Source organism: Petromyzon marinus, chromosome 24, assembly GCF_048934315.1.
Source record: "Petromyzon marinus isolate PM22_M1 ecotype Great Lakes invasive population chromosome 24, UKy_Petmar_22M1.pri1.0, whole genome shotgun sequence".
NCBI classification, from domain to species: Eukaryota; Metazoa; Chordata; class Hyperoartia; order Petromyzontiformes; family Petromyzontidae; genus Petromyzon; species Petromyzon marinus.
The window spans coordinates 16,252,478-16,280,272 of NC_133690.1; the positions used below are offsets into that span (position 1 = coordinate 16,252,478).

At 49.0% G+C, this 27,795-nt stretch overlaps 2 protein-coding genes and 1 long non-coding RNA gene across 7 annotated transcripts in view; 2 read left to right on the forward strand and 1 right to left on the reverse strand.

Annotated features, from left to right (window-relative positions):
• The window catches only part of LOC116945617 (SITS-binding protein-like), a 35,338-nt gene extending 20,000 nt beyond the window's left edge, over window positions 1–15,338 (forward strand). For 3 of the 4 annotated variants that reach the window (XM_032960101.2, XM_032960099.2, XM_032960097.2), the window contains exons 6-9: window positions 550–845; window positions 2,328–2,464; window positions 4,737–4,855; window positions 9,275–11,772. In XM_032960101.2, coding sequence (XP_032815992.1) covers window positions 550–845; window positions 2,328–2,464; window positions 4,737–4,855; window positions 9,275–9,685 — 963 coding nt within the window. In that variant the 3' untranslated portion in view covers window positions 9,686–11,772. Of the gene's footprint in view, window positions 1–549; window positions 846–2,327; window positions 2,465–4,736; window positions 4,856–9,274 lie in introns of all 4 variants that reach the window. The other variant, XM_032960100.2, reaches the window with a different exon arrangement.
• Window positions 15,339–15,457: 119 nt separating this feature from the next.
• Window positions 15,458–17,918, reverse strand: LOC142928921 (uncharacterized). 2 transcript variants are annotated; one of them, XR_012945231.1, is made up of 2 exons: window positions 16,160–17,918; window positions 15,458–16,070 (listed from the first exon to the last, which is right to left on the reverse strand). It is a non-coding gene; the product is annotated as an uncharacterized LOC142928921 (long non-coding RNA). The 2 variants fall into 2 exon arrangements; XR_012945230.1 differs by having other exon boundaries at window positions 16,132–17,918.
• A 461-nt stretch (window positions 17,919–18,379) lies between these two features.
• LOC116945618 (uncharacterized) overlaps window positions 18,380–27,795 on the forward strand; it is a 36,887-nt gene continuing 27,471 nt past the window's right edge. The window contains exon 1 of the mRNA XM_032960104.2: window positions 18,380–19,194. Coding sequence (XP_032815995.2) covers window positions 19,072–19,194 — 123 coding nt within the window. The 5' untranslated portion in view covers window positions 18,380–19,071. The remainder of the gene's footprint in view (window positions 19,195–27,795) is intronic.

A 27,795-nucleotide genomic window follows, 5' to 3' on the forward strand; every position in this document is an offset into this window, starting at 1 on the left:
TGCACGTTTCTCCATCCCTTTTTGTGCATGGTAAGACTAACGCAAAACTTGAACCTGTGCACTTGAGGTCATCAGCCTGCCACGCGCTCTGCTGGAGGCAACCTTGTGTCATTTTTTATCCCAGCCCCAGGCGAAATAACGTTCACACCCATCGTCTATTCCGATGACAGCGACGTAAATGCTGATGATGACGATTATGACAATCACGACAACGCTGGCGCCAGGATCCACGACCGCAGCGCCGATAACGACGCCGCCTCTACCACCCCACGCGTCTTATCCCACGTGTCTTACCCCGCGCATCTCACCCTGTGCGTCTTGTCCCGTGCGTCTTACCCCGTGCGTCTTACCCCGCGCGTCTTACCCCGTGCGTCTTACCCCACGCGTCTTGCCCCATGCATCTTACCCTGTGTGTCTTGCCCCGTGTGTCTTGCCCCGTGCGTCTTGCCCCGTGCGTCTTGCCTCGTGCGTCTTTTGCCCGTGCGTCTTGCCCCGCGCGTCTTACCCCATGCGTCTTGCCCCGTGCGTCTTGCCCCGTGCGTCTTGCAGGTGCCCCAGCTGGTGCGACGCGACGGCCGCCTGTCCCTCCAGCTGGACGTGACGCGGGAGATGGCGTGGCGCTGGCTCGAGTCGCACGCCGGCGCGGCCCTCTCGTGGACGGGCGCCGGCCGCCTCTCCCTGCTGCTCGCCGGCACCGAGCCCCCGGGCCCCGCCACGCCGTGCCGCGGTGCGGGCGGAGGCCGCGGCGGTGCGGGCGGAGAGGAGAGGGGCGATGACGCCATGCGGAGGTTCTCGCGGATCGCCATGGCCGTCGGAAACGGGACCGTCGTCTCGGACGCGTGCAGGTGGGGCGATCAGCCATGCGGTGCCAGGGGGAGCGGTGGCGCCGCAGTTAGTGCGGCGCTGTGTCCCCGGCGAGACGAGTTGGGTTCTCGCTCGCGGCAGAAGTACGGTGGCGAATATTTGAACCGGTCCTGCTGGCCCTTGAGTGACTCGACTCAGCCTCAGATGAGTAGGTGGTGTGGTGCGCAAACATCATCACTGGGGAGATGAAGTTAGCAGCTGGACGTGGTGCTGGCCACCCATCCCCTTGTATGCCGTGCTGCCCTTCATAGTTGCTCACGAACAGAACTCACCCCAACAGTTTGGTAAAGGCTATACAGAGGATCTTTTAGTCGTTTTTGTCTTTTTTGTGCGGGTGAATGTTTAGCGCTGCAGTCACAACAACGTTCTGTTTGTAACAGTGCTTTATTTTGGTGGCGTGCGATGGGGGCGGAACGGAGGTCAGCACCTTGCGTTGTGAACCCAGTGACCCTAGCCAGATTCCCGGCCGGGGAAAATTTTAAAATCATCGCGCGATTCGATGCGTGTTTTAAAAACTTGAGACATTAGACGGAGCAAACGAAGGCAAGCATTACGAATGAGACAAACGAGAGAGTTCAATCGAGACAGACAATTTTGTTTATGGAAGGGTGCAAGCAAGACGGACAATCGAGCTAAGGCAGGCAATCCGAACAAATCGCGCAAACACTGCAGAACAATCAAAACGAGGCAGGCGGTACGAACCGGACACTACGATCGAGACAAATGAAGTTTTGAGCTTGAATCATGGGGGTGGGTGGGGGGGTTGCAGGGTGACGATAGTGGAGGGGGTGGGAAGGGGGTATAGAAGGTGTGAATCAATACACCCCTAATCAATACACCCCTAATCGCTCATAAACACTCCACCCTAACGCCCAACGTGGTTTGAAAGTGCTCATCGTCGTTGGCTAAGACGTTAGACAACAGGATGTGTGTCTCATTTGCTCGCCCTACCGTAAGTGGCGCTTTGGCGTTTATTGACGGTGATTACTGAACACGTGGTGGTGTGACTTTGAGTCTTGAAGCAAGCCCCGCAGTAGCACCCATGACAATTCTCAGGACGTTTCATATCGGTGTGTCCGTCCGTTCGTCTGCGGGTATCTGTCATGTTGCCACGCTAATTACAAAACCCCTCAACCTTTCAACTCACTGTGGAACTCACCGCATAGCAGATCAAGTACTGACCACAGGCCAATTAGAGGTGTGTCTCCTTCATCGTTAGTGACCGCCTGACTCCCTGATTGTTAGCTCGCTAACTGAATGAGTGATTCATTCACCGACTCACTGACTGAAAAACAAGGTAACCCACTCATCGACTGACAGACTGACGAATTGTTCGAATAGACTGACTCCTCAACGAACAAACTCGCAGACTGCCCGAGCATTAACCCAATCACTCGGAGGCAGACTGACTCACTCACGGGTTGCTCAGCCGTAGGCTCAGTCGAGTTGTCTCTCTCCTCCAGGAGTAGCGAATTCCCGCTGTACGTGGCGCTACCAGCGCTGGAGTCCAGCTGGGGTCCTCGAGGTCTTGGGGCGCTCATCCCGTCGGCGCTCCTCGCCAGCCTGCACGGATACCGCTACTTCATTCCCGACGCCGTGGGTGAGAGATGACGCAGTCTCTCTCTCTCACACACACACACAACAGCACACAACACAACAACAACAACCGCCAATCGCCACTAAGTGGTGGCGTCAGCACGGCGCCTGTGCCAGGCCACGTGCACTTTGAGGCCATGTGAAGTGTCGAAGGCTCGATGACAGATCACGGGACAGAGCCAGGTGCCTTGGGTTAACTGAGATGACCGGTAGATGCACCAGCTGTGCCTCTACCGTGCCAACTTGCTGCATTTTAGCCACTCGGCGCTCCGCTCGTTGTTGTGAGCGTCGCTCCTCTGCCCTCCGTTGTTGCTGGAGGGCGACCGCCTCCAACTGCCCAGCAGCAGCAGCGTCCTTCACGAGCCTCCTCCTCCACAGAGGCCGATCTTGACACCGCTGGTACCAGTCGTCGGCAAGTCCACTCAGCTCCACGTCCTCCCGTACCGCATCAGCTCCATCTCTTCTCCAGCCCGTGTCGTGCCCGTTTAGCCCCCCTCTATGCGGCCAAGCAGTAAAGCACCTATCACATGCACACAGACACAACGACAAATACCACCCCCCCCCCCCGTATCGGCTTTGTTGAGGCAAGTGATTTCAACGAGCACCTATGAAGGGTAGCATGGCACACAAGGCGGTGGGGTGGCCAACACCACGCGCGGCCGCCTTTGTTTTCCCAACGCTGATGTTCTCACCCCGCGTAGCCAACACTCTCTGGTACACACGCGCCCCAACACGAGATGCACGGATGGTGTCTGTAGGGAGCAGCACACGGCAAGTCTTTAAATAACCTCAACACTCCCTTTGTCAGTCCGGTGCTGGATTAAGGTCTCTCTTATACCACGCTGTGTCGGTCATGGGGCTTGCTTGACCATACTTTCCCACGCTGGTCAATTCGGGTCGGTGGTGGTGGTGAAGGAGGGATCACATAACCAATAGCAAGCCCGTACGGCGCTCCATCTGTTGTGGTTTATTATGAGCGGTTTGTTTTTTTCTCTTTCTCCAGACATTCGGGTTACTCCGACACGCAAAAATATACCGAAAACATTGCTTGGCAAAATCTACCAGAGGGGGACGCACGTGTTAGACATCACCTTAAACAACTTGGACGATATGTTTCGGTGTGATTGCCAGGTTATGACCGCCTCTTCCAGCACAGCAACGTGCGTGAGAACGTGGCGCCACCTGGCGTGGATGAGCGGCAATTGTAGGGACCTCACAAGTAGTTCTGCAGTGTCACGCTCCGCAAGGCGTTCTCGAACACGTGGAGATTGTTTCCCTGCTTTGTGCGAACTCCGCGCGGAATTTCTCCTTTCCTCGGCGGTGACAACGAAAGCGCGGATGGACTACAACTGCCATTGCCACTAATTAGCCACAATACCTCGCTGAGCATAACCTATCACGCGAACTCTGGTTAGGGGCCGTCCATAAATGACGTCACGCACCTATGGGGGGGGGGGGGTCAGACATTTGTGACGATGTGTGACGATGGGGGGGGTTGAGAAATGTGACGTCACATCAAAATGCGCAACTGTAAATAAATATAGACAACACGTTCTATTTAGTTATATAGGCTTTTTAATAAATGTATTCTCCTACGACATCAGAGTGAAGCGCCACATTAAATACGCACTATAATGACAATAGTTTAAAGCGATTTGAAGCATGGTTTATATTTTCTTGGGGGGGGGCAGAGCTTTGTGACGTCATATTTGAGGGGGTCTGACTTTTTGTAACGCGGGGGGGGGGTCAAAAATCGTCAAAAATCGCGTGACGTCATTTATGGACGGCCCCTTATCCTCGCTGCAGCGGCTTTTGGCTGGCCATCAAACATAGATGGTCACCGCATCGCGCGCTTTCAGATGCGTTCCTGCGGCCGTCTGGAACGCTCTTCCTTCCCATATTAGGACGCCACTAGAACTATGTGCTTTTAAATCAAGATTGAAAACTAATTTCCTTAAAACTGATTTTTGTGTATAGTTTGTTGTCCTTCCCCGCACCTCCAAGTAGCACGGTTGGTTACATAAAAAATAAACTAAAGTAATTGTAGATAAGTGGATTTTCCATTGGAAATATTTCGTGTTATATTTAGGAGACATCACCGGTACCCTCATCATCAAAAACCTCATTACCATTGGTTTACCTGTTTGCTGTAGTTATGGACGTACGTTCCTCGAACGAGTATACCTGTCCATTGCTGCGGCTGCTGTTGCGTGCTGAGAGGCAATCGGGGAGGGGGGGGGGGTATTGAACTTGTTCCCGCCGACGCGTTTGGGCAGGAGGCACAGCGAGCCGAGGGCCGCCTCCGGAGAAGATGCTGTTTGTTCGGTGGATGCAGATCACGGCCTTCCTGCCCGTGATGTCCTTCCTCACGCCGCCCTGGCACTACGATAACGAGGTGAGGGCGGCGTCGATGATGACGATGATGATGATCATGCTACCAAATTTTTGGGAGGTTCAACCGGGACACGTGGTGAGCTGATATACCCTTTATCACCACCGCCCACTTTCACTCGGCCATGCCTACTCTCAGCACTATCCCCACCCACACAGCGAGTGGATTCGTTCTCTCTGATGTAGGCCCCGCCCACTGATCACAGGCCCCACCCACTACTCAGGTAGCCCGGCACCCACTACCCAGGTAGCTCTGCCGACTGCCCAATAGCATGAGCCGGATATCACCTGGCCACCTCACGTGCAATTTCATTTGACACCACTCGACGATGACCCATAGCGTAAAGCTACCAAATCTACTAATTTGGCCGAGGCAGTCCTGTTGGTTTCAGAAGGTCTGTCCTGGTGTACGGAAGATTCTACAAAAGTCAAGATTTTGTCACAGTTGAAAATGTTCTGGCTTCGTGCTCGACAATGGGTGGGGCTACCTGGGCAGTGGTAGGGGCTGACAGAGGAGTAGGCAGGGCCTATGGGTAGTGGGCATGGCACACCTGAGGGGGAGTGAATCCACTATGTGCACGGTGCTAGCAGTTGAGTGGGCGTGGCTATGTAAAAGTGGGTGGTACCAACAGAGGGGAAGGGGCTTCCAGCTCACCGTGTGTCCCGCTTTAGTGTCCTATAAATGTGGTACAGTAAGCCTGAACCCTCGTCCACGTGTCACTTCAAACTAGTTCTTCACTTCTTACACGATATTTAATGTAATGCTGCTAGGTCACATGGGTGTGGCGTGCCAAAATAACTACAAGAAACAGCATTCCGAAATGTTCCAGATGAAAGTAAACACTGCCCCAAACCGTGATCACGTGTAAAGTGCTCCGCGATGCCAGTGGGCTGACGAACGCTCTAGTGAAACGGTGGCTAGGAGATGTTAACTACCTCGCCCGGTATACAGGAGGTCGTGGGTTCATATTTGACCCTGACGCCTGCTGCTGTATATTTGGAGTCTGCAGTGTCTCTCTCCCCGTGGTCGTGTGGATTCTACTCCGGGTCCTCCAGAGTTTTCCCCTCCACATTTAGAATCAACGTGCGTTTAGAGTATTTGGCTGCTATAAATGTATAGATGATCAGCCACTTTGTTGAACTATCGTTTGAAGCCTGGTCGCGTTTGAAAAAGAGCTATAAAGCTGAGCGGACTTTACCTGGTAAATTCTAAAAAAATGTTCATAGTTTAAATAGAGTTATCTGGTATCGCTGCAAACTTGGTGAGAGGCCAACAGCTGGTGTGTGTTTTACCTTCTAAAGACAGACTGACAGCAGTCATAGGAATGTAGAATTTCCAACACTGGCTCAGGAATGTGGAATTTCCCCCAACATTTGCCTGAGCAAGCAGAAGCCGTGTTGTTTAGAAACCATTATGATTAAAGATAATTATTTTTATTACCTCCCAACCTTAAACCTGTCAACCCATACGATTTACCCCAGATTCTTGTACATGGAAATTGAGTTTTCAGGTCCATACGGAGTACAGCCGTTTCAATACGGGCAAAACAAATTGTCTATTTGCTTGCGTTTCTCCCTTGTGATGGGACTTTGTAGGATGAACGTTGAGATTTATAAGGGCACGGGGTGACCAATAAAGGCACTGATAAGGGATTGGCAGGTATGTTAACGGGGTGACCAATAAAGGCACTGATAAGGGATTGGCAGGTATGTTAACGGGGTGACCAATAAAGGCACTGATAAGGGATTGGCAGGTATGTTAACGGGGTGACCAATAAAGGCACTGATAAGGGATTGGCAGGTATGTTAACGGGGTGACCAATAAAGGCACTGATAAGGGATTGGCAGGTATGTTAACGGGGTGACCAATAAAGGCACTGATAAGGGATTGGCAGGTATGTTAACGGGGTGACCAATAAAGGCACTGATAAGGGATTGGCAGGTATGTTAACGGGGTGACCAATAAAGGCACTGATAAGGGATTGGCAGGTATGTTAACAGGGTGACCAATAAAGGCACTGATAAGGGATTGGCAGGTATGTTAACGGGGTGACCAATAAAGGCACTGATAAGGGATTGGCAGGTATGTTAACGGGGTGACCAATAAAGGCACTGATAAGGGATTGGCAGGTACGTTAACGGGGTGACCAATAAAGGCACTGATAAGGGATTGGCAGGTATGTTAACGGGGTGACCAATAAAGGCACTGATAAGGGATTGGCAGGTATGTTAACGGGGTGACCAATAAAGGCACTGATAAGGGATTGGCAGGTATGTTAACGGGGTGACCAATAAAGGCACTGATAAGGGATTGGCAGGTATGTTAACGGGGTGACCAATAAAGGCACTGATAAGGGATTGGCAGGTATGTTAACGGGGTGACCAATAAAGGCACTGATAAGGGATTGGCAGGTATGTTAACGGGGTGACCAATAAAGGCACTGATAAGGGATTGGCAGGTATGTTAACGGGGTGACCAATAAAGGCACTGATAAGGGATTGGCAGGTATGTTAACGGGGTGACCAATAAAGGCACTGATAAGGGATTGGCAGGTATGTTAACGGGGTGACCAATAAAGGCACTGATAAGGGATTGGCAGGTATGTTAACGGGGTGACCAATAAAGGCACTGATAAGGGATTGGCAGGTATGTTAACGGGGTGACCAATAAAGGCACTGATAAGGGATTGGCAGGTATGTTAACGGGGTGACCAATAAAGGCACTGATAAGGGATTGGCAGGTATGTTAACGGGGTGACCAATAAAGGCACTGATAAGGGATTGGCAGGTATGTTAACGGGGTGACCAATAAAGGCACTGATAAGGGATTGGCAGGTATGTTAACGGGGTGACCAATAAAGGCACTGATAAGGGATTGGCAGGTATGTTAACGGGGTGACCAATAAAGGCACTGATAAGGGATTGGCAGGTATGTTAACGGGGTGACCAATAAAGGCACTGATAAGGGATTGGCAGGTATGTTAACGGGGTGACCAATAAAGGCACTGATAAGGGATTGGCAGGTATGTTAACGGGGTGACCAATAAAGGTACTGATAAGGGATTGGCAGGTATGTTAACGGGGTGACCAATAAAGGCACTGATAAGGGATTGGCAGGTATGTTAACGGGGTGACCAATAAAGGCACTGATAAGGGATTGGCAGGTATGTTAACGGGGTGACCAATAAAGGCACTGATAAGGGATTGGCAGGTATGTTAACGGGGTGACCAATAAAGGCACTGATAAGGGATTGGCAGGTATGTTAACGGGGTGACCAATAAAGGCACTGATAAGGGATTGGCAGGTATGTTAACGGGGTGACCAATAAAGGCACTGATAAGGGATTGGCAGGTATGTTAACGGGGTGACCAATAAAGGCACTGATAAGGGATTGGCAGGTATGTTAACGGGGTGACCAATAAAGGCACTGATAAGGGATTGGCAGGTATGTTAACGGGGTGACCAATAAAGGCACTGATAAGGGATTGGCAGGTATGTTAACGGGGTGACCAATAAAGGCACTGATAAGGGATTGGCAGGTATGTTAACGGGGTGACCAATAAAGGCACTGATAAGGGATTGGCAGGTATGTTAACGGGGTGACCAATAAAGGCACTGATAAGGGATTGGCAGGTATGTTAACGGGGTGACCAATAAAGGCACTGATAAGGGATTGGCAGGTATGTTAACGGGGTGACCAATAAAGGCACTGATAAGGGATTGGCAGGTATGTTAACGGGGTGACCAATAAAGGCACTGATAAGGGATTGGCAGGTATGTTAACGGGGTGACCAATAAAGGCACTGATAAGGGATTGGCAGGTATGTTAACGGGGTGACCAATAAAGGCACTGATAAGGGATTGGCAGGTATGTTAACGGGGTGACCAATAAAGGCACTGATAAGGGATTGGCAGGTATGTTAACGGGGTGACCAATAAAGGCACTGATAAGGGATTGGCAGGTATGTTAACGGGGTGACCAATAAAGGCACTGATAAGGGATTGGCAGGTATGTTAACGGGGTGACCAATAAAGGCACTGATAAGGGATTGGCAGGTATGTTAACGGGGTGACCAATAAAGGCACTGATAAGGGATTGGCAGGTATGTTAACGGGGTGACCAATAAAGGCACTGATAAGGGATTGGCAGGTATGTTAACGGGGTGACCAATAAAGGCACTGATAAGGGATTGGCAGGTATGTTAACGGGGTGACCAATAAAGGCACTGATAAGGGATTGGCAGGTATGTTAACGGGGTGACCAATAAAGGCACTGATAAGGGATTGGCAGGTATGTTAACGGGGTGACCAATAAAGGCACTGATAAGGGATTGGCAGGTATGTTAACGGGGTGACCAATAAAGGCACTGATAAGGGATTGGCAGGTATGTTAACCCCGCCGACCCCGTACGGTTCCCGCAGACCGCGTCGCTCTCCCTGCGCCTCGCCTCGCTGCACCGCTCCCTCGTGGCGCCTCTCCTGCGCCGCTTGGCCGAGAGCCCTGCGCAGGCGGGGCGGCCCCTCGTGCGTCCCCTCTGGTGGCTCGACCCCCGTGACCCCGTCGCGCTGAGCGTCCACGACGAGTTCCTGCTGGGAGACACGGTGAGGGCACCGCGGCGCGACTCCGCACCGCACCAATCCCGCTCGCTAGAGTCCAGGGGTGGCCAACCTGCAACAGACCGAGAGCCAAAAAGGAGTCCTGAGTTCTGCAAAGAGCCGAGTGTATATATCATAAGTGTAAATATACTGACAGTTTTCGGCACAGTACGGGCGACATGCATTATTATTATTAACTGCTGCGATAGCGTGTTCTACGTTATGCCCCTTCCATAGAGCGGCACGTGGTGGATTAAATAGACAATTGCTGCGCGAGACGGTGGAGCAATTCGCCGATGGACTGCAGGCACAGCCATTTTCTCGTTATTCACGGCGATCAATACCTTCCCGAGATCACTCGTGAACAGCACATTTCGCGGAAAATATATAAATAAGCTATGAAATATATTAAAATTATCATAATACACACAAATGAACATTGGTTATAATAAACAAAGTAAATAGAAACTAATATTAAACGATAAATAACAGTTCATTCATTAAATTAGCTTAAATTATGATGCTGCGCGTCATCACTTTCTCTCTCGATGCTATGAAATATGTAGAGTTCCAGATGCGATTCGCGGATAGCCAAAAGCACAGACAACAAGCTTGCGAATACCGGTACAGCACTTGCTAAGCCGGTGGACTGTACCGCATCGGGATGATCCTTCAAGCGGCCGCGGGTTATCAGGGGAGCGCGCTGCGCTACGAACCCGGCGGCCCAAGTTCGATTCTCGCTCACGGCCACGAACACCGGTGACGATTATCTAAACCGGTCCTGACCTTCGCCTAGGTCGACTCAGCCTTAAATTAGTACCTGGTGCGGTGTGTACACACCGCCACGAGTTGACAAAGGCGGCCGGAGGAAACACCAGCGGGACTTCTTGGACGCACTGTGAGGGTCCACTGTGAGGGTCATCAACCGGACTAATGCACTCACACCACGCAGCCACGAGAGGGCGCGATCTCACAAACAAATTTGATTCACCCGTATATCCTGAACAGACTTTTGGGGCATATGCTGCGAGCGGGCACCTATGAAGGTCGGGCACGGCACACGAGGGGGTGGGTGGCCAGCACCACGCCCGGCCGCCTTTGTCTCCCGAGTGGCGATGTTCACACACCGCGTCAGGGGAGACCAAGGAACGGTTACAGATAATCGTCACCGGTGTTGGCCGTGAGCGGGGATCGAACTCGGGTAGCCGGATTCGTAGCGTTGTGCGCTAATCCCTGTGCCACCGTTCCACCCCGAACGGCCTCATCATCGCTATCGACCGTGATTTATCCGCTGCTGAATGAAGGCCTCTCCCCAAGCCGTCACCATCCCACACATTCGCGCGAGGTAACGGCGATCCATCGAGATCCTGCACACGAGCTGATTGCGTCGCTCCATCTCGGCGAGGGACGCCGTCTCGGGTCGCGTTCTCGCTCCTTTCTTTGCCTGCCGCTCCGTGGTTCATCTCGACCGCCCGGCCATCGCCCCATCTTGCCGTGACGGATCCTGCCTCAACGGGACATTGTTCATTCGCGCGAGGGCTAGATTAAGGTTCTTTGAAGGCCCTAGGCACTTATGTTTCGCCGGCCTTCAGTGACAAAGTTCTGCAGTTAGTACTGCTGATGCTGCCCCATGTTACTACCGCCACTGTCACTCCGCTTGTTTCACGCGGCACTTCGTCCAGCCTCTGCACCGATCTCGTTACCGCTCCGTCCACTATTTAGGCCGTGCCATCATTCGATGTGTTCCGCAGATAAGCAGAATTCATTTTAATTTATTGCACATTTTTTTGCAATGAAAAAATATCGGAAAAGTTCATGTCTGGTGTTAATTTCTCTCTCATCTTATGGAGAGAAAAAAACACATTGACACAGACACGATTCTGCATCTTTGTACATGCACCGTGCCTATCCTTGCTGTGTAAATATTTATTCAAGAAGATGTCTTTGTCACATTGTTTTCGTAGGCGCGAGGCACATTGCCTCCTGTGCATATTGGATAATACGCCCCTGTGTCCGCGGACAGTTTCACCGCTGGCCTCTGTTATTGTGGCTGCTGCTGCTCGTGATATTGATGAAGGTCCCGACTAGCCGTTGCTGCTGCTGCTGCTAATCTTGACGGCGATGTTGCTCCCACCGCTGCTGCGTCTGCTTAACGATCGCAAGAACGATGTTTGACGTTGGCGCTGACGTTTCTGCCACCAACCGCACCCGCCACACAGTTGCTGGTGGCTCCGGTGACCCGCTGGGGCGCCGTGCACCGCGACATCTACCTGCCGTGCCCACGGTGCCGCTGGCGGGATGCCGACTCGGGCTCCGTGCACCGCGGCGCCACGTGGCTGCGCTCGCACCCGGCGCCCCTGCAGCGCGTGCCGCACTTCACGCGCGTGACTCGGCGATGGAGGGGGGCGGTGCGTGGGGGAGCGGTGGTGTAGCGGTTAGCGCGCTGCGCCACGGATCTGACTGAGCGGGGTTCGATTCCCGCTCACGGCCACCAACCAGCGACGATTGTTTGGACCGGTCCTGGGCCTCCCCTAGGTCGATTCGGCCCCAAATGGGTACCTGGTGCGGCGTGTAAACATCGCAACTGGGGAGACAAAGGCGGCCGGACGTGATTGGCCACCCACCCCCTCGTGTGCCGTGCCGGCCGGCTTGCTAACAACACTTACCCCTACAGTCTGTTACAGGGTATACGGGGGATCTTTGTTGTTGGGGGGGGGGGGAGTCTAACCCAGGTGTCGCGCTCGTTGTTGTCTTGTTACGCGTTTCACCTGCCCGCTCCCACCGGTGACGCACTACAACAGAGTCGTGCGCAGTGACAAAGCATGGATGGCGTGGGTGCCCCAAGCCTTATAGGCTCACGTCGTAGTAGGACCTATAGGACTCGCACAGAGAACTTACATAGAAACCCATAGACACCCATAGAAACCCATAGTAGCCTCGTGTGCTTCACGTGGCCCCCGGGACAATTCATTAAATGGGTGCTCCGATCTCAAATTCACTCCTTACCCACAACCCTCCTTCATAGCCCGGTGGATCTGCCAGTCCGCAGGCTTTGGTGCAGTTGCACCGCCTACACACCAGAGGGCTAATCCCGATGGAGTCCGCTGAACACGCCAGAATCTGACTCCTCGTCACGATAGATGTTTGTGGGGGGGGTAACGGAGAAAACCCTTGCTGAACCTACTTGCTGTAACTACCATTTAATTTCCGCTTGCGCTAGACGTTGGGTATATGGATCAATTAATGATCTTCTTTCGGTCCACCAACCCCTACCTATAATTAGTTTAAAAAAAATGGTACAATTGTTTACGGAGGAAAGCCTCGCTGAGTCTCACGACTTATTTCCAGGGGGGTCCTGCGAAAATTGGAAGGTTTGGCTAATCCCATCCATGAGGGTTTTGGTTTTCATGTGGCAAGGCATCTGAGAACCCAGAAAAAAACACACCACGTATGGAAATTGGATCTTACGTATGAGTTGACAATCCCACTTGCTGTACTGTTATCTCCTGACCACATCGCGGTCCAGCGAGTTTGGGAGTTTCACAAATCTCTACGTGATCCACCAACCACTTCCCTCCGAAGCACCGAATGACAGGCAAATGTATGCATGCTTGTGTAGTTGTGTGAATGTAATTTATATCAGGGTCTTTGTATATATTTGCGATTCGAACTTGATAGTATCACCAAAGTTGACAGCCTAAAATGAGTACCTGGCATTTGGGTGTTGTGTGTCGCTGGCCACAGCTCACCCCCTTCGTGTGAAAAAGAGCTTCATAGCTCATCGGATTCCTCCAGTATAGATACATATTCTTGATTCTGTAATGTTGCCAGCCTTAATAGATGCTCGCTAACAGCACTTGCTTAAAAAGTATTAGCTGGTAGTGAACCTACATGTTATTCGTACGTGTTCATATACAGTAGTGTACGTGAAATGTAGAACGTAAATGATATTACCTCGAGCTGCACTGCCAAAGTGCGCGGTAGTCTATTTCCAACCTGTACTGACTGATGCTTAATGTTAATTTTGAAAGGTCAAGAGTTTTCTATCATGATGTGTGTCCTCGTTTGTTTGGAATTCACTGCTAGTTTGGTGCACGTGCTCGAATTGTATTTAATAGCTAAGAGTCTAAACTAATTATGTACACTCAAAATATTTACGAACTGTGTTGATGAATTCGGTGGGTCATCATCATTACCATCAGACACGATCAATCGACCGCTTCGGTGGAGGCCTCCTCCTCCTCCGAGCTGTCGCCATCTCTCACACGGAGCTGCGACAGATGCCACCACGTGACACATCTTGAGCTCCTTCACACGAGGAGCTGAGGATGTCAACGCCCAATCTTAGTAGCAGCAGCAGCGGACGTCCTCTCCGCACGTGTCCCCCTGCCTTTGCTTGTCGTCGTCTGGAACTTCCTTCCCCCTGCGGCAGTCCGTGCTATCGACTCCCTTGTCCCCTGTTCGCTGCCCGATAACTGATCGTCTCTTCAACCAGTGATGTGCATATCCAGTGCTCACTTGCAACCGGGACATACAGAACGTTGTTTTTTTTCTAGCCCAGGTGTTGGGCTAGAAAATTACGTCTCGGATTCACGTACATTGCGGCTATTAAAATATTTAGGGGTTTTTTGAATGAATTCCCAAAAAAATGGCTTTTATTTTTATGTTGATTGCTGACCCTTGTTCTAGCCATTATTTTAGCTTCGATATGAAATTAATTCCATACAAAATTAAATACTAAATCAATATTTTGGGTACGCACATCCATCCATCTCGCCGTAGTCTGTCCTTACGTCTTATAAACCTGTTAAAATAATTAATGGAAATACAGCATACAGTAATATAGGTTTATTACTATTATTTAATGGTGTAACCTTTTACTCTTACTGAGAATTAATACCTTATGCCGATAAATCCCCTACTCTAAGCCCTCGTCTACACATCCCAATGGTCCATCACAGCGTCTGGAGAAGCTATCCCCTTCAGATGCTATGCTCATACAAAACTGCATAACTCCTTTACGATAAGTTAACGTCATGTTTATATTTAAGCTCGATACTGTACACACACATACGTATGTCAAGAGAGTTGGCAGCGTGCCCACATTGAACTATTATTCGCAGCGCATGCAAACGAGTGATGTCCTGATTCGTGTACATAATGTCCCAGGGGTATAAGTCAGCCCGCATATAGGTCATGTACCTTCATAACTAGCCCTTTTGACAGAGGGCACCTGCGAGTTGGTGAAGGTGAGTATTCAGAGACACGGGAGCATAGACGTATAGTACAGCCACGGAATCGGCTGCGCTGCCCTCAACCGCGTGGACCAGATAGCAGCTGTATCAACTTTATTTTTATTTTTTGTTTTATTTTAATTTTCAACCTACGTGACTTTATCGAAAGAACCAAAGAGTATGGATTCCTGCAGTCACGAAAGCTTCAAATCAAGCTTGTATCAACTTGTTTCTTGTCGCCCATACAAGCGCTATCCAGGATTAAACCTTCTCAGCTTTCAACAAGATCTCATGAGATCGGGTGATTTGGTCACAGGCGTCTAGGGAGGGCTTCATTTCTGATGGAATGTTCATTTTGGGCCACTCACCCCCTCACCACTCCGAAATTCGCCGTCAACGTTTTCCGGAGGTCAGCCCAGACAACTCCGGCTAAATTTACGACCTTTTTTTTCCACAGACCATATTTCACAATCAGCTTATGTCTTATCAACAATGTACGGTCTGATTGTAATTACATTCAATACCATGCCAATAGACCTCAGTGTCAATCAATTACTGCCACGCGAAAACATCCGTGAAACGACGAGACGTCTGTGAAAGAGAGCGTCATAGCTCACGGGATTTCTCCAGGATAAATAAAGATTCCGATTCTGAAATGCGTCAAAACCCCAGACGGGTCGCGTGATCTTCGCCGTGGCTAAAATCAAACCCTTGGCGTGCAAGCGCGTACACTAGTGCAGGAATACGCATGCAAATGTGAAAAGGACAAATCATAACCGATGGGTTTCCTTTATTAAACACACATTGATCGTAAATAATAAGCGCCGAACAAAAGATTACTGTTTTCATGTGTTAACGAGGACAGGATGAATAATCCGATCGTGATGTTCTAAACATGCGACTTTTTAGAGGCTGTGTGCCATGGGTGTCGAAGTGTGTGGGCCCATTCTCGAATGAGTTTATGGGCCAATGGAAAAGTCGACATTCTTCCGAAAAGTAACCACAACAGCTATTGACGTCTCGTAATGTGGCACTCATTTTATTGACCCAATTTAATAACGGAATCAGGTGCAGACGGGGTCGGCCCGGGCTTGTACGCCGGCACCGCAGGTGTCGCCTGGCAGACGTGCGATAAGGGGTGATTGGGAGGAGCTGGATAATTGGGAGGAGGATATAAGGAGGTGCGTGAGAGCGGAGCGGGAGTTCGGGTTGCTGGGACCAAGGTGAAGACATCTCGCCGCTGCCGCTCAAGCCAGGGACAGACCTCAACCCTCACGAGTCGTCGGGCGGGTGATGGTTGATCCCCCCGCCCGGATCGGACGAGTGAGTGGGTCTCAGGGAACGTAGGCGAGGGAAGCGGCGCAGAGGGATAGCGGCTGGGAGCAAGCCTCTGTGTGAGCGAAGCCTCTGTGTGAGCGCTGCTGTGTGCAAGCTCTGTGTGAGCGAGACCTCTGTGTGAGCGCTGCTGTGTGCAAGCCTCTGTGTGAGCGCTGCTGTGTGCAAGCCTCTGTGTGAGCGCTGCTGTGTGCAAGCCTCTGTGTGAGCGCTGCTGTGTGCAAGTCTCTGTGTGAGCGAGACCTCTGTGTGAGCGCTGCTGTGTACAAGCTCTGTGTGAGCGAGACCTCTGTGTGAGCTGCTGTCTGTGTGCGGAGCTGTGAGTGCGGAGCTGCTGAGAGGAAGAGCTGCCGTAGGCAGGTCAGCGAGGTGTAAAGTAGATAGGGGAAGTTGGTTAACAAAAGTGATATATAGACAGGAGTGCCTACAACTGGTGCAAGAATAGAGTAATAAAGTGTAAGCAGGTGACCTGTAACAACGTGTCCGACTGAGTGATTTTACAAGACACTACACATACATAGATATATGTCACAATGTCCCCCCCCCCTCCTCCCCACACCGTTGCCATCCATCGACCTCACTTGGCTATTGATCGCCTCTCATTGTATCTGTACCAGATGTGAATCATTCTGGTAGAGAGCCATGGGCGGCTTGTCGAACTACGGTACTTTGTGTGGTCAAAACAATGTGAAAGAGCGTGGTGGTGTAGGATATCTTCTGTTGCACCAGAAGGTGAACAGAGAATGGCTCGGACTCCTAGCCACGGTGGCTTTACCGAAGCCTGCTCAGAATAATCAATGTCCTTGATGATCGTGGGACCCATAAGTACGACGAATAATACAACACCCGGCCGCGCCCGCACACACATCCACATACTGCGGTCACGTACACCAAAACCACATTCAGGCGGAACCACAAAAGGCAAAGATCCCCCGTGTAACCTTAACAGACTGTTGGGACAAGAGCTGTTAGCGAGCACCTATGAAGGCCGGATCGGCACACGAGGGGGTGGGTGGCCACCACCATGCCCGTCCGTCTTTGTCTCCCTAGTGGCGACGCACCACACCATGTACTAATCTGAGGCCACGAGCGGGAATCGAACCCGGATCGCCGTGTTCATAGTGCAGCGCGCTAACCGCTACACCACCGCTCACATACAACCACAACCTTACAACATAGAATTAAAGCCTTCGTGACTGCATAAATTACTCATCGGTTTTTTCGGTAAAGTCACGTGTGTAGAAATCCAATAAAATTATATTAAAATAAATCACGACGTTTCGACCGCAACACAAGCGATCTTCATCAGGTGTAAAAAACAAATAGCGAGGGAGCACATAGGGTGACATCAACGCAACACATAGAGAGCGTTAAACTGCACGGAGGTAAATACAACAAGAAGATGAGAGACGAGAATTCAACAAACCTAAGAAAAAATTACGTGATGCAAAACCAGCCGGCCGACAACACAGTTAGACACTAGCCTGGCGGACCAGGAATTTCAAAAGAGTGCTAAATTTCGTGTTCATCCTCTGGGTTGAACACACCCGCATAGACAGAGTGAACAAATACGAGGTACAAGGTAGCAGAAATACATATACAGGGACACCAAGAGGCAAGGAGAGGAAAGACGGACAGAGAAGCAAGAAAAAGGGCCAGAGGGATGAACAGACAGAGGCTTAAAATAAGCAGCAGAGGTGGGGGGAGGGGCTGAGGACAGCAAGGGGCGCAAGCGCGCGGGCGGAAACAGACTTAAGCATAGAGACAAACACAAACCACGGTAAACAAAACACAATAATTTTATTGTATTTCTACATACGTGACTTTACCGAAAATACCAATGAGTAACCTTACAACAACCACACAACACGCATAACACCGAACACGTGGTCGAGGTGGAGGGTGATCACATTTCCAATTGCAATCTTTCCCCACCGCCACTCCACCTCTCAACTTACCCGGACCCCCAGCAGCCCCCTCCATCCCCATTACCCCCCCGCCCGCCACTCCTATTCCCAGCCTGGCCTCTCCACCTTGCCAGCCGCCTTCAAGTCCGCTCACGCGATGCGTTGTTCACTCCATGCTAATCGCAGCGCCACAGCCAAAACCCCTTTCCGAGTCGTGCGATGCGCGGTGCACAGGGGGAAGTGGAGATTCCCGTTTTGTGCGAAGCGGGTGGATGTTGCTACATCATTGCCCCCGTACGTGCGTTACTGGACTGTATTGGAGTGGTCGTGTAGCGGTCAGCGAGCGCCAAGCCGCGCTGCAAACCCGGGGCCACACGAGTTCGATTCCCGCTCACCGTCAACTGCCAGTGACTATTAACTGAACCGGTCCTGTGCCTCCCCTAGGTCGACTCGGCACCAAATGAGTACCTGGTGCGGTGTGTAAAACATCGCCACTGGGGAGACAAAGGCGGCCGGACGTGGTGGTGGTGGCCACCCACCCCCGCGTGTGCCGTGCCGGCCTTCATTAGGCGCTCGCTAACAGCACTTGCCACTACAGTCTGTTGAGGCTATACGGGGGATCTTTGTCTATATGTGGGTGTGTGCCTGCACTGTATGAGTGCGCGTGGTGAAGAAGGCTGTGGCCCAATGCGGCACGCCGAGGATCGCATTCAGAGCCATGCGCGTGACACCACAGACGGACTTACAGGGTGCGCAGACAGGCGGACACACAGAACACCTCGACAAATAGACCATCAATACATAGATCAAGAAATAGCTTGACAAAATAGACAAGATACAATTTAGGCGACAGAGAAGGCTACAATCAAATAGACAAAACATCAGTAAATTACTGCAGTATATAAACACAACAAATGCATAAACACGCAAAGAGCTCGACAAACCAATTCAATTAGGCATACAGACACATAGACATACACTGCGGATACATAGACACACACACACACACACCGGCAAATGTAGACAAATCATCAGCAGACACACGGACAACTCGGCGGGGTGATCTTCCACTTGCGCACCGTCCACCCAAGGTCACGGCTCCTCGGAGCGAGGTCGTGCAGCGAGCGACGCGCGGCGGCACGAGGCGATGGTGCCGTGGGAGCGACTGACGTTCGTCCTCTCGGCTCTCCTCGCCATGGCTCGCCTGACGCTCGCCACCTTGGTCAAGCCCATCCGTGCGCTGTGCACCGCGGCGGTGGGTGGACGCGAGGTGAGGAGGGGGGTGAGTGGGCAGGTGAGGGGAGAGGTAGGTGAGTGGGTGGGTGAGTGAGTGGGTGGGTGGGTGAGTGGGTGGGTGGGTGAGTGAGTGGATGATTGAGGGAGAGGGTGGGTGAACAGATGAGGGAGTGGGTGAAATTATAGGTGAGTGGATAGGTGAGTGAGTGAGATGAGGGTGTGGCTGGGTGGGTCGTAGGGAAGAAAGGGTGAGCGAGTGAGAGGTGATGGGTGAGTGGATGCGTAGGTGAGTGGATGAGGCGCGCAGGTATATTTGTTGCAATAAGTGGATATTCACATGCCCTGATCTTTTGCTTTAACAACTAAATGTCATCGTATATTCATCTCATCATGGTCAAGGGCCAAAGTATATCTACGACTGGATGAGCAAAGACAGATACCGCATCACGTGCTTTCAGATGCGCTCCTGTGGCCGTCTGGAACGCTTTTGCTTCAGATATTAGGAAGCCACTGGAGCAATGCACTTTTAAATAATCTTCATCTAGATTGAAAACTCATTTCTTTAAAACAGCTTTTGTGTTTAGTTTGTTGTCCTTCCCCCGCACCGCCGATTAGCATGGTTGGCTACGTACGGTACGAAAGAACGTCAACATACATACATCACCAAATCGCACTGACCCGCGTGGTGAAATATGGTCAAACAACTTGCGTGACCGACACAGTGTGACGAGGCCTTCATCCAGCGGTGGATTGACAAAGGGCTGTGCTTGATTTTTTTTATTTTGATCATGTGAAGCTACGGGGCCACCATCAGCTTCGTTGTAACTTTTTCACTCTGTTCATTAAACGCAAAAGCCGCACACGTTTGTTCCTCGAAGGTTGGCCAACCGACCTTCCGACGGTCACTGTGGTTGAAATTAGAACAAATTTGTCTATATTGGTTAATTATCGGTGTGGTAACACGTGCTCGTGACAACGAGCTGTCAACTATACGGCCCAGGACAATATGGTGTATGATGACTTTATTCGTGAGGCTGAGCGACTTTGAGAACAGGATGGTTGTCTAGGTCAATCGAAGTGTGAGGGTAAAGTGACCTTGGGCAGGACACGTTGCCGAAAGGGATGATGGGCGGTGGTCGAGACTAGCCATGGAGTGGCAGCCAAAGTACGGAACACGCCAGAGAGGATGTCTACTCTGGTGGGAGAGGGGGGGCTAAATAAACCATCAGTAGATTTTGATTTAAAGCTTTCGTGACTGCAGGGATTCATATTCTTGGTTCTTTCGGTAAAGTCACGTAGAAGGGAAACAATATTTTTTTATTATTTTATTGTTTCCCTTCTACGTGACTTTACCGAAAGAACCAAGAATATATAAACTATCAGTAGATTGACAAAAAGGTCAAATGTACACGGGTATGATCACTGCAGTGCCAACACATCCCAAAGGAACCTGACACCACCCACACCTCATTGCCAGAGGCGGTTATCGTGATTTATTCCGAATTTGATGGCAAGGATTCAAAGAATTATGCCACCTTTACAACAAACGCATTCAGATCCGCTGCTGCGGCCGTCTAAAACGATTTTACTTCCGATATTAAGAAGCCACTGGAGCTATATACGTTTATATGTTTAGTTCTTTATAACTGCCTTATGTGTTTAAGTTTATTCTCCTTCCCCCCGCACCTCCGATTAGCACGGTTGGCTACGTACGGTGCGAAAGAAGTTCAACATACAGCCATACCAAACACGCTTCCTTGTGGGAGGTTGCTCGTTTTCCTCTGCCGTCTCGGCAGGTCAATGCTCTTGGTTGGTCAAGCTTAACAATAAAGTAAGGGCCTCTCCTCGCCATACGGGTCGTGGAGGCTTACTCGATCAAACTTCCAGCACCACTGGCTAGTGCGGGTTGGTGAGGACAGGGGGCATCCACGTGTTGGACCAGAGAACTTAGAAGCACAGCACGACTCTTGATTTTGCTGTACTGCCATCTGCTGACAAAGTAGCCACACGGCAGGTTAAAACACACGTTCCACTCACGGCGCTCGCTCATCCAAGCACTAGTCCAGGCTCAAGATTGCTTAGCTTCTGACATCTGACGCGATCGGACGCATTCAGGGTGAGTGAGTCCGTAAGCCTTGATTTGGACAAGTCCATTAATTTCTCCTACTGTTGATCGCAAACGCATTGGGTTTCTAAGTCTACAACATCACACATATGCAAACAGTTTCACCAGACACAGAACACTCACTTGGCAATTTACCTTTTCTTTGTCAGATTGTCTCTTTATTCAGTGCGTTTGCTAATACATTCTGTGTAGAATCTGGGAACCCAGCGGCATTTATTTTACAAGCCTGAATGCTGATGAGATCCAGAAGTTCAAAACCAGTGCAAAGTACGATTGCTTAAAAAAATGCTGCAGGGTAATATTGGTCTGGAAAGCAAATAGGCTGATGGATGTGGAGATTCATTACCGAGTTCTATATAAATATATGTATACTCATCTCTTTACGGGTGGTCTCAACAGTTATTTGTGTTGTGCAAGGGTTACATCTGTCAGTTGCGATTGTCTCTTGTTTACGTCACTCGTGGATGGCAATATCAACAGAACTATACTCTTTGGTTCTATTGGGTAAAGTCACGTAGGTGAAAATACCTACGTGACTTTACCCAATAGAACCAAAGAGTATGGATCCTAGCAGTCACGAAAGCTTTAAATCTAGAATCAACAGAACTCATTGTCTCAAATTGTAAGTAAAGTTATATTTTAGTCAATCAGCCTGTTGGCTTTCCAGACAAAGGTTTTCCAGCAGCCGTTGTATAAATACACAAACTCTGGAGCGGTTTCAACCTCCATTATCTTAGTAACAAGCAGGCTTTTTTTAAATACCGCTGAGTTTCTTGGCAATAATACTGACTTGTTTATCTAGGAAAGCCACACACAGACCAAGGACTGTTTTGCACGAAGATCCAGCTGCATTGGATTTTTTTTTTTATTTTTCATGTATTTCAGCCAAATTATCTTGAATGTGTATACATACTCTTTGGTTCTTTCGGTAAAGTCGCGTAGGTAGAAAAGTAAAATAAAACAAAATAATAGTGATATATATTTTTTTACCTACGTGACTTTACCGAAAGAACCAAAGAGTATGGATTCTTGCAGTCACGAAAGCTTCAAAAACACGATAAAAATATTTCTACACATCAGAGGCAACCAGAGCACCCGGGGAAACCTCACACGGATGGACACGAGTTCACTTGCTCAGTTTAACACGTAGGCTTTCGCGACCAATGCACCTTAATTAATATCATCTAACCCAAAATACCTCTTTTATGGAGTTCACTTCACTTGCTGTGAGGCGCGGTTCGTCCACTAGGGGCGTTGGGGCGCCGTCTGACCAAGCAGCTGGAGATGATAAATGATTTTTCTAATTAAAAAATATATACTTTTCTATACATTGTTTTGTTGTGTTTAAAAAAAATAATGTAATGATTCTTTCATTGTGAATTGTCTAATGAAGATAACATTTTAAGTTGTTCATATTAGATTTCCCTTCAGTCATCGCGATAAACAGCTTCGCATTTTAGCAACGCCGTTTGAGACATTCAGGGCGGTGAAAAAGGCGCCCGTGGCTATGATGACGATCTTCTTTGGTTCTTTCGGTAAAGTCACGTAGAATGAGAATAAAATAATAAATTTCTAAAATAAAATAACACAATAAAATTCTCACGACGTTTCGGCCACAAGAGAGATAATTTTATTATTTTATTTTATCAATTTATTATTTTATTCTCATTCTACGTGACTTTACCGAAAGAACAAAAGAAGATGAATCCTTGCAGTCACGAAAGCTTTAAATCGAAATTTATGATGACGATGTCACAATGCGGCGCAGCACTGTGCAAGTATAGCAGGTCACGGACTACACGCTACGCTTGAGGCTTTTGGCAGTATCAAAGGGTTGTGTAGTGTGGACTTGAGGGTCATGGGGACGGAATTTGAGTTCTTTGTTGTTATGTTTCGTATTGTTTATAAATGCCTACGGTTGGTAGATAAGACAGTTGTATCGCTTTCACGGGAAAGCCAATAACATGACATTTTTCTTAATTAAAACACCATATTTTCAGACGTCACTCACAACAGCCCCACCTAGTGGAGAGGTCACGAGCCACCACTGCTTTCTGGACTAATTTCTGGTACACCGGCAAATTCGCAGATGCACGTGTGGGCAGTGTAGCCACGCCTTGAACACAGGGCCAGATTAAGATTTTGTAGGCCCCTGGGCTACAGGTACTTTGAGCCCCCCCCCCCCCCCCCCCAGTAATATTTTCAAAAGGAAAACCAAGTAAAAAATAAAATGTATTTTTACAAGGCTAACAACAAATAAAATTCAGCATTCACAAACGAAATAACTTTCCACTTAATCTCTGGATGCCCTCCAGCTGGCGAAGGCCCCTGGCCTGCAGCTCCTAAAGCCCCCGTGCCTTGATCCTGCCCTGCTTGTACACCAACCGCGAATTTATTTGGCGCGACATATTTCTCCGGAATTCGCTGCTTCGTTGCTTATGCGGAGGCAGACGTTGCCTGCGCTGCCACGTGTGCCTCCCGTAAATGCGATTGGGGAGTGACGAAAGGACTGGCCAAGACGGGGCTTGGGACGGAATTTGTGCCAAATGGTGTTCAATAGGCGGCACGGGGTCTTGCTCGTACATAATAATACAAAAATAAGAAAACCCTGTGGACACGCGGGGAGCAACTCTGTACGCCGACAGAGTTATGTGCAGATCCCAATCAGTCTGCTCCTCTCCTGTGGCGTGGTTTTGCAAGGCTTAGAAAGTGCGATTTGGTCGTTTCACCATCTCATCAGTCGGTGATTGGGGAGATGCGCAGCTTCTTTGTCCCCATGATGTTACAGACATCCAGCAGCAATTGAGAAGGTAAATGTCGACACTGATCTGTTAGTTGTCGCTCATGAGGCCCTTTTTAAATCACGTACCCATTGATTGAAAGCTTTCGCTATTATCTGTGCAGTTTGATCCGGCAAGGGCCACGCTATCGGGTAGTGAGTAAAATACCCGAATAGCAAGAAAGATTTCCTCCTCGGAGTGCAGGGAAAACGTCCAAGCAAATCCAAGGCGATCAGCTCATTTACCCCAGGCCCCGTAATGGACTGCAGGGGAATCACAACAGGAAAGGACACATTTACGACCGTGTGGGGTGGAGTGATGCTAAATAACTGTGTCCCAACGCATGAGAAGACCTTTCCACATTACGGATTCCATCCCCTGGGGTGCTGAGCATGCCAAGTTATCGTGGGAATTGAACGATCGATCAGCTTCTGTGTGCGAGCCGCCAGTCCGCGGGTGTCAACCGTCGATCATAGGCGGCCAACAGCATTGAGGGTGTGTCAGTATTGTCTAGACGGGAGCTATTGCCTGCCTTGGAGGAACGGTTTTAGAAGAGCGCTGCGTCCACTGCGCATGCACAGGCAGCGGTTGCCTGCAGGAATGACAGAAAGTCTGCCTGTCGTAATCCCTTAATCCATATCCGCGCCTCCCGCTCGCTATCCACTAATCCAGTGATCGATCAGCAGCGGCCAATTGCGCAAGCCGCTAACCAGGATTCCACTTTGACGGCCACTGCAGCCCGACAGCTGAACTAAATCTAAACTATTTTTTTTATGTTACCAGGTAAGACTGACTGAGCTATCTAGCTCTTTTTTAGAAGCGACCTGGCCACAAATAATAAAGTGGCTCATCATGTGGAAATTTATAGCCGCCAAATATTCTAAACGCATGTTTCTAAAAGAGGGCCCGGATAATTATCCACACGACCACGGGGAAAACGTGCAAACTCCAAATATAGAGGCATCAGGGTTGGGATCGAATCCACGACCTCCTGTATACCTGGCGAGAGAGTTAACATCTTGCCACCACGGCACCTAGATGACAGGGTACTGCAGGTCCAATCGTAACGTTCGGGCTGTCAGTGCATGCTGCTTATGGCAAATAATCTTGACAGGTATGCAAAAAACCTTGTCTTTGGCGGGGGTTGTGTTCCTGAAAATAGCCACAATCGGCAAATCCGCGATCCGCAAACTCAAATGCATTATGGGGAAAATAGGGTTTGGTTCATACGGTTAATAAAACGACAACCCCCTCTTTTGTTATCCTACATTCAACCAAACATGAAACAGTATGTTATGCTAAACTATGATGTATATATTCTTAGTTTTTTCGGTAAAGTCACGTTGAAGAGAAACAACAAAATATTGTTTTATATATATTTTGTTATTTTGTTGTTTCTCTTCAACGTGACTTTACCGAAAAAACTAAGAATATGAATTACTGCAGTCACGAAAGCTTATGATGTATATGTTCGATAGTTTTTTTTATATAACTTGTACAGTCAATGTATAGAATTCAACGAAATAATATGTACTGTACTGTACACGTAAACCTGGAAATCAAGAAAAGGAAATATGCAGTTGAAAAAAAGAACTAAAAAACACTTGTGCTTAATGTGATAGCGCGTATTCTCCCGTGGTAGCATCGCCGGCATCAAAGCGCAGTTACAATGTACAGGAATCTCGAACAGTCGAGGCATAGGGACGCGATCGGCGAACTTCGCCTCCATAAATTTGGTGGGAATCGTCAAATCCGCGATGGGAGAAGCCGCAATGGGCAAAGTTTTGGTTTTCACGTAACAGTCTAATAATCAGTTGCCATTGAGTAAAAAGTTGATAGGCCGGGGAATATTTCCATGCCAAGAAGACGGGTAACGTTCATTCCCCAAACACTTAGCGATGCTATGATTGGTCTCGATTGGATTTTTTTTCATGAATTAATATTTTGGTGAATATTTCCGTGCTCATCGCTAGGCGGCGCTGTGATCTCCAGAAGTGAAAGAGCGAAATGGCCATGCGATTTAACAAAAGTGTGGGTAAATACGTATTAAAGTGCCGAGTTACAAGCCAGCTCGACACTAACCCTCACCCCAACCACAGTAGCCAACCAAAAACTAGCCTTAATTCTAATCAAGGCCGTAGCCATGGAGTCAACATTTGGGGGGACCAAATCTTCCAGGGTGTCTGGGGGTCCCAACCCAGAAAAATATCTAAATTTTAGAACTCATTTCCTATTCCTGGTTCTTTCACGTAGAAGGGAAACAATAAAATAATAAACATATAAAACAATAAAATTCTCACAACGTTTCGACTGCAACACAAGCAATCATCAGGTGTGAAAACCACAGCAAGAAAATTAGAAAAAAGAATATGAATCCCTGCAGTCACGAAAGCTTTAAATCAAAACTAATTTCCTGCCTAAAATATTAAAAAATTCACGAACATATGGGATGGACTTTTTATTTACTTTTTTACAATAATGTCTAATAGTGTATTGTATTACATTGCTCTGTTTTTACTTTTTTACCATTTCTTGTTTCATTGTATGTGTAATGGCAGAGAGTGGGGATTAATAAAGTACAACCATAACCACAATCATATAAACAGAAATCTATGCATTGATTTATATGAAGACAAGTCCAGATATTGTGGGCAAGGTTAAGCAAATTGTTGTTTATATTTACATAGCATGACAATTTTTTTTAATAGCAATATATTGGGGGGGACATTTTGAGCATATATATTCTAATTACGGCCTTGATTCTAATAATATTATTCCCTAACCCCACGAACCAACCAAATAATAATCCTCACCAGACTAGCCAGTTAGACACAAGCGCTAACTACACGAGCCAGCCAGACACTCGTCCGAACTCAATCCAACCAGATTCTAGCCCTACCTCTTGTTCACACGAGAGCCTTCCACTCACCACACTAGCCAGACACTGGCCCAAACCATAAACTAGCCAGACATTAGACCTAACCCTAACCACACTCGCCGAGCAAGGGGCCGTCCATAAATGACGTCACGCACCTTGGGGGGGAAGGGTCAGACATTTGTGACGATGTGTGACGAAGGGGGGTGAGAAATGTGACGTCACATCAAAATGTGCAACTTTAAATAAATATAGACAACACGTTCTACTTAGTTAAATAGACTTTTTGATAAATGTTTTCTCCTACAACAGTGCAGCGCCACATTAAATACGCACTACAATGACAATAGTTTAAAGCGATTTGAAGCATGTTTGATTTTGGGGGGGGGGGGGGGGGGCAGAGCTTTGTGACGTCATATTTAAGGGGGAAGTCTGACTTTTTGTGACGCCGTATGACGAAGGGGGGGGGGGTCAAAAATCGTCCAAAATCGCGTGACGTCATTTATGGACGGCCCCAAACCGGCGAGTATCCTCGCGCAATCTTTAACCACACTAGCCAACCACATCCTAACTCTAACCCCTGGCAACCAGCTGGCCCTAACCCTAGCCTCGTGATAGGCAGTGCCACAAAGTGGTACACATTTTATTCACCCCAGAACAGATGATAGGCTGCGCCGTCGGACTACCAAAAAAACACATCTATAGATCTTAATTCAGTTGTATGATTTAGAAAAGGGAAATTGGCGACCACTTATTAAGGCTGGTGTGGCACAAAGGTGATTTGTATGAGTCCAGAAGCGCCTATCCGAAGCCACCTTTGTCTGCCCGGTGCTGATTCCAACACACACACACACC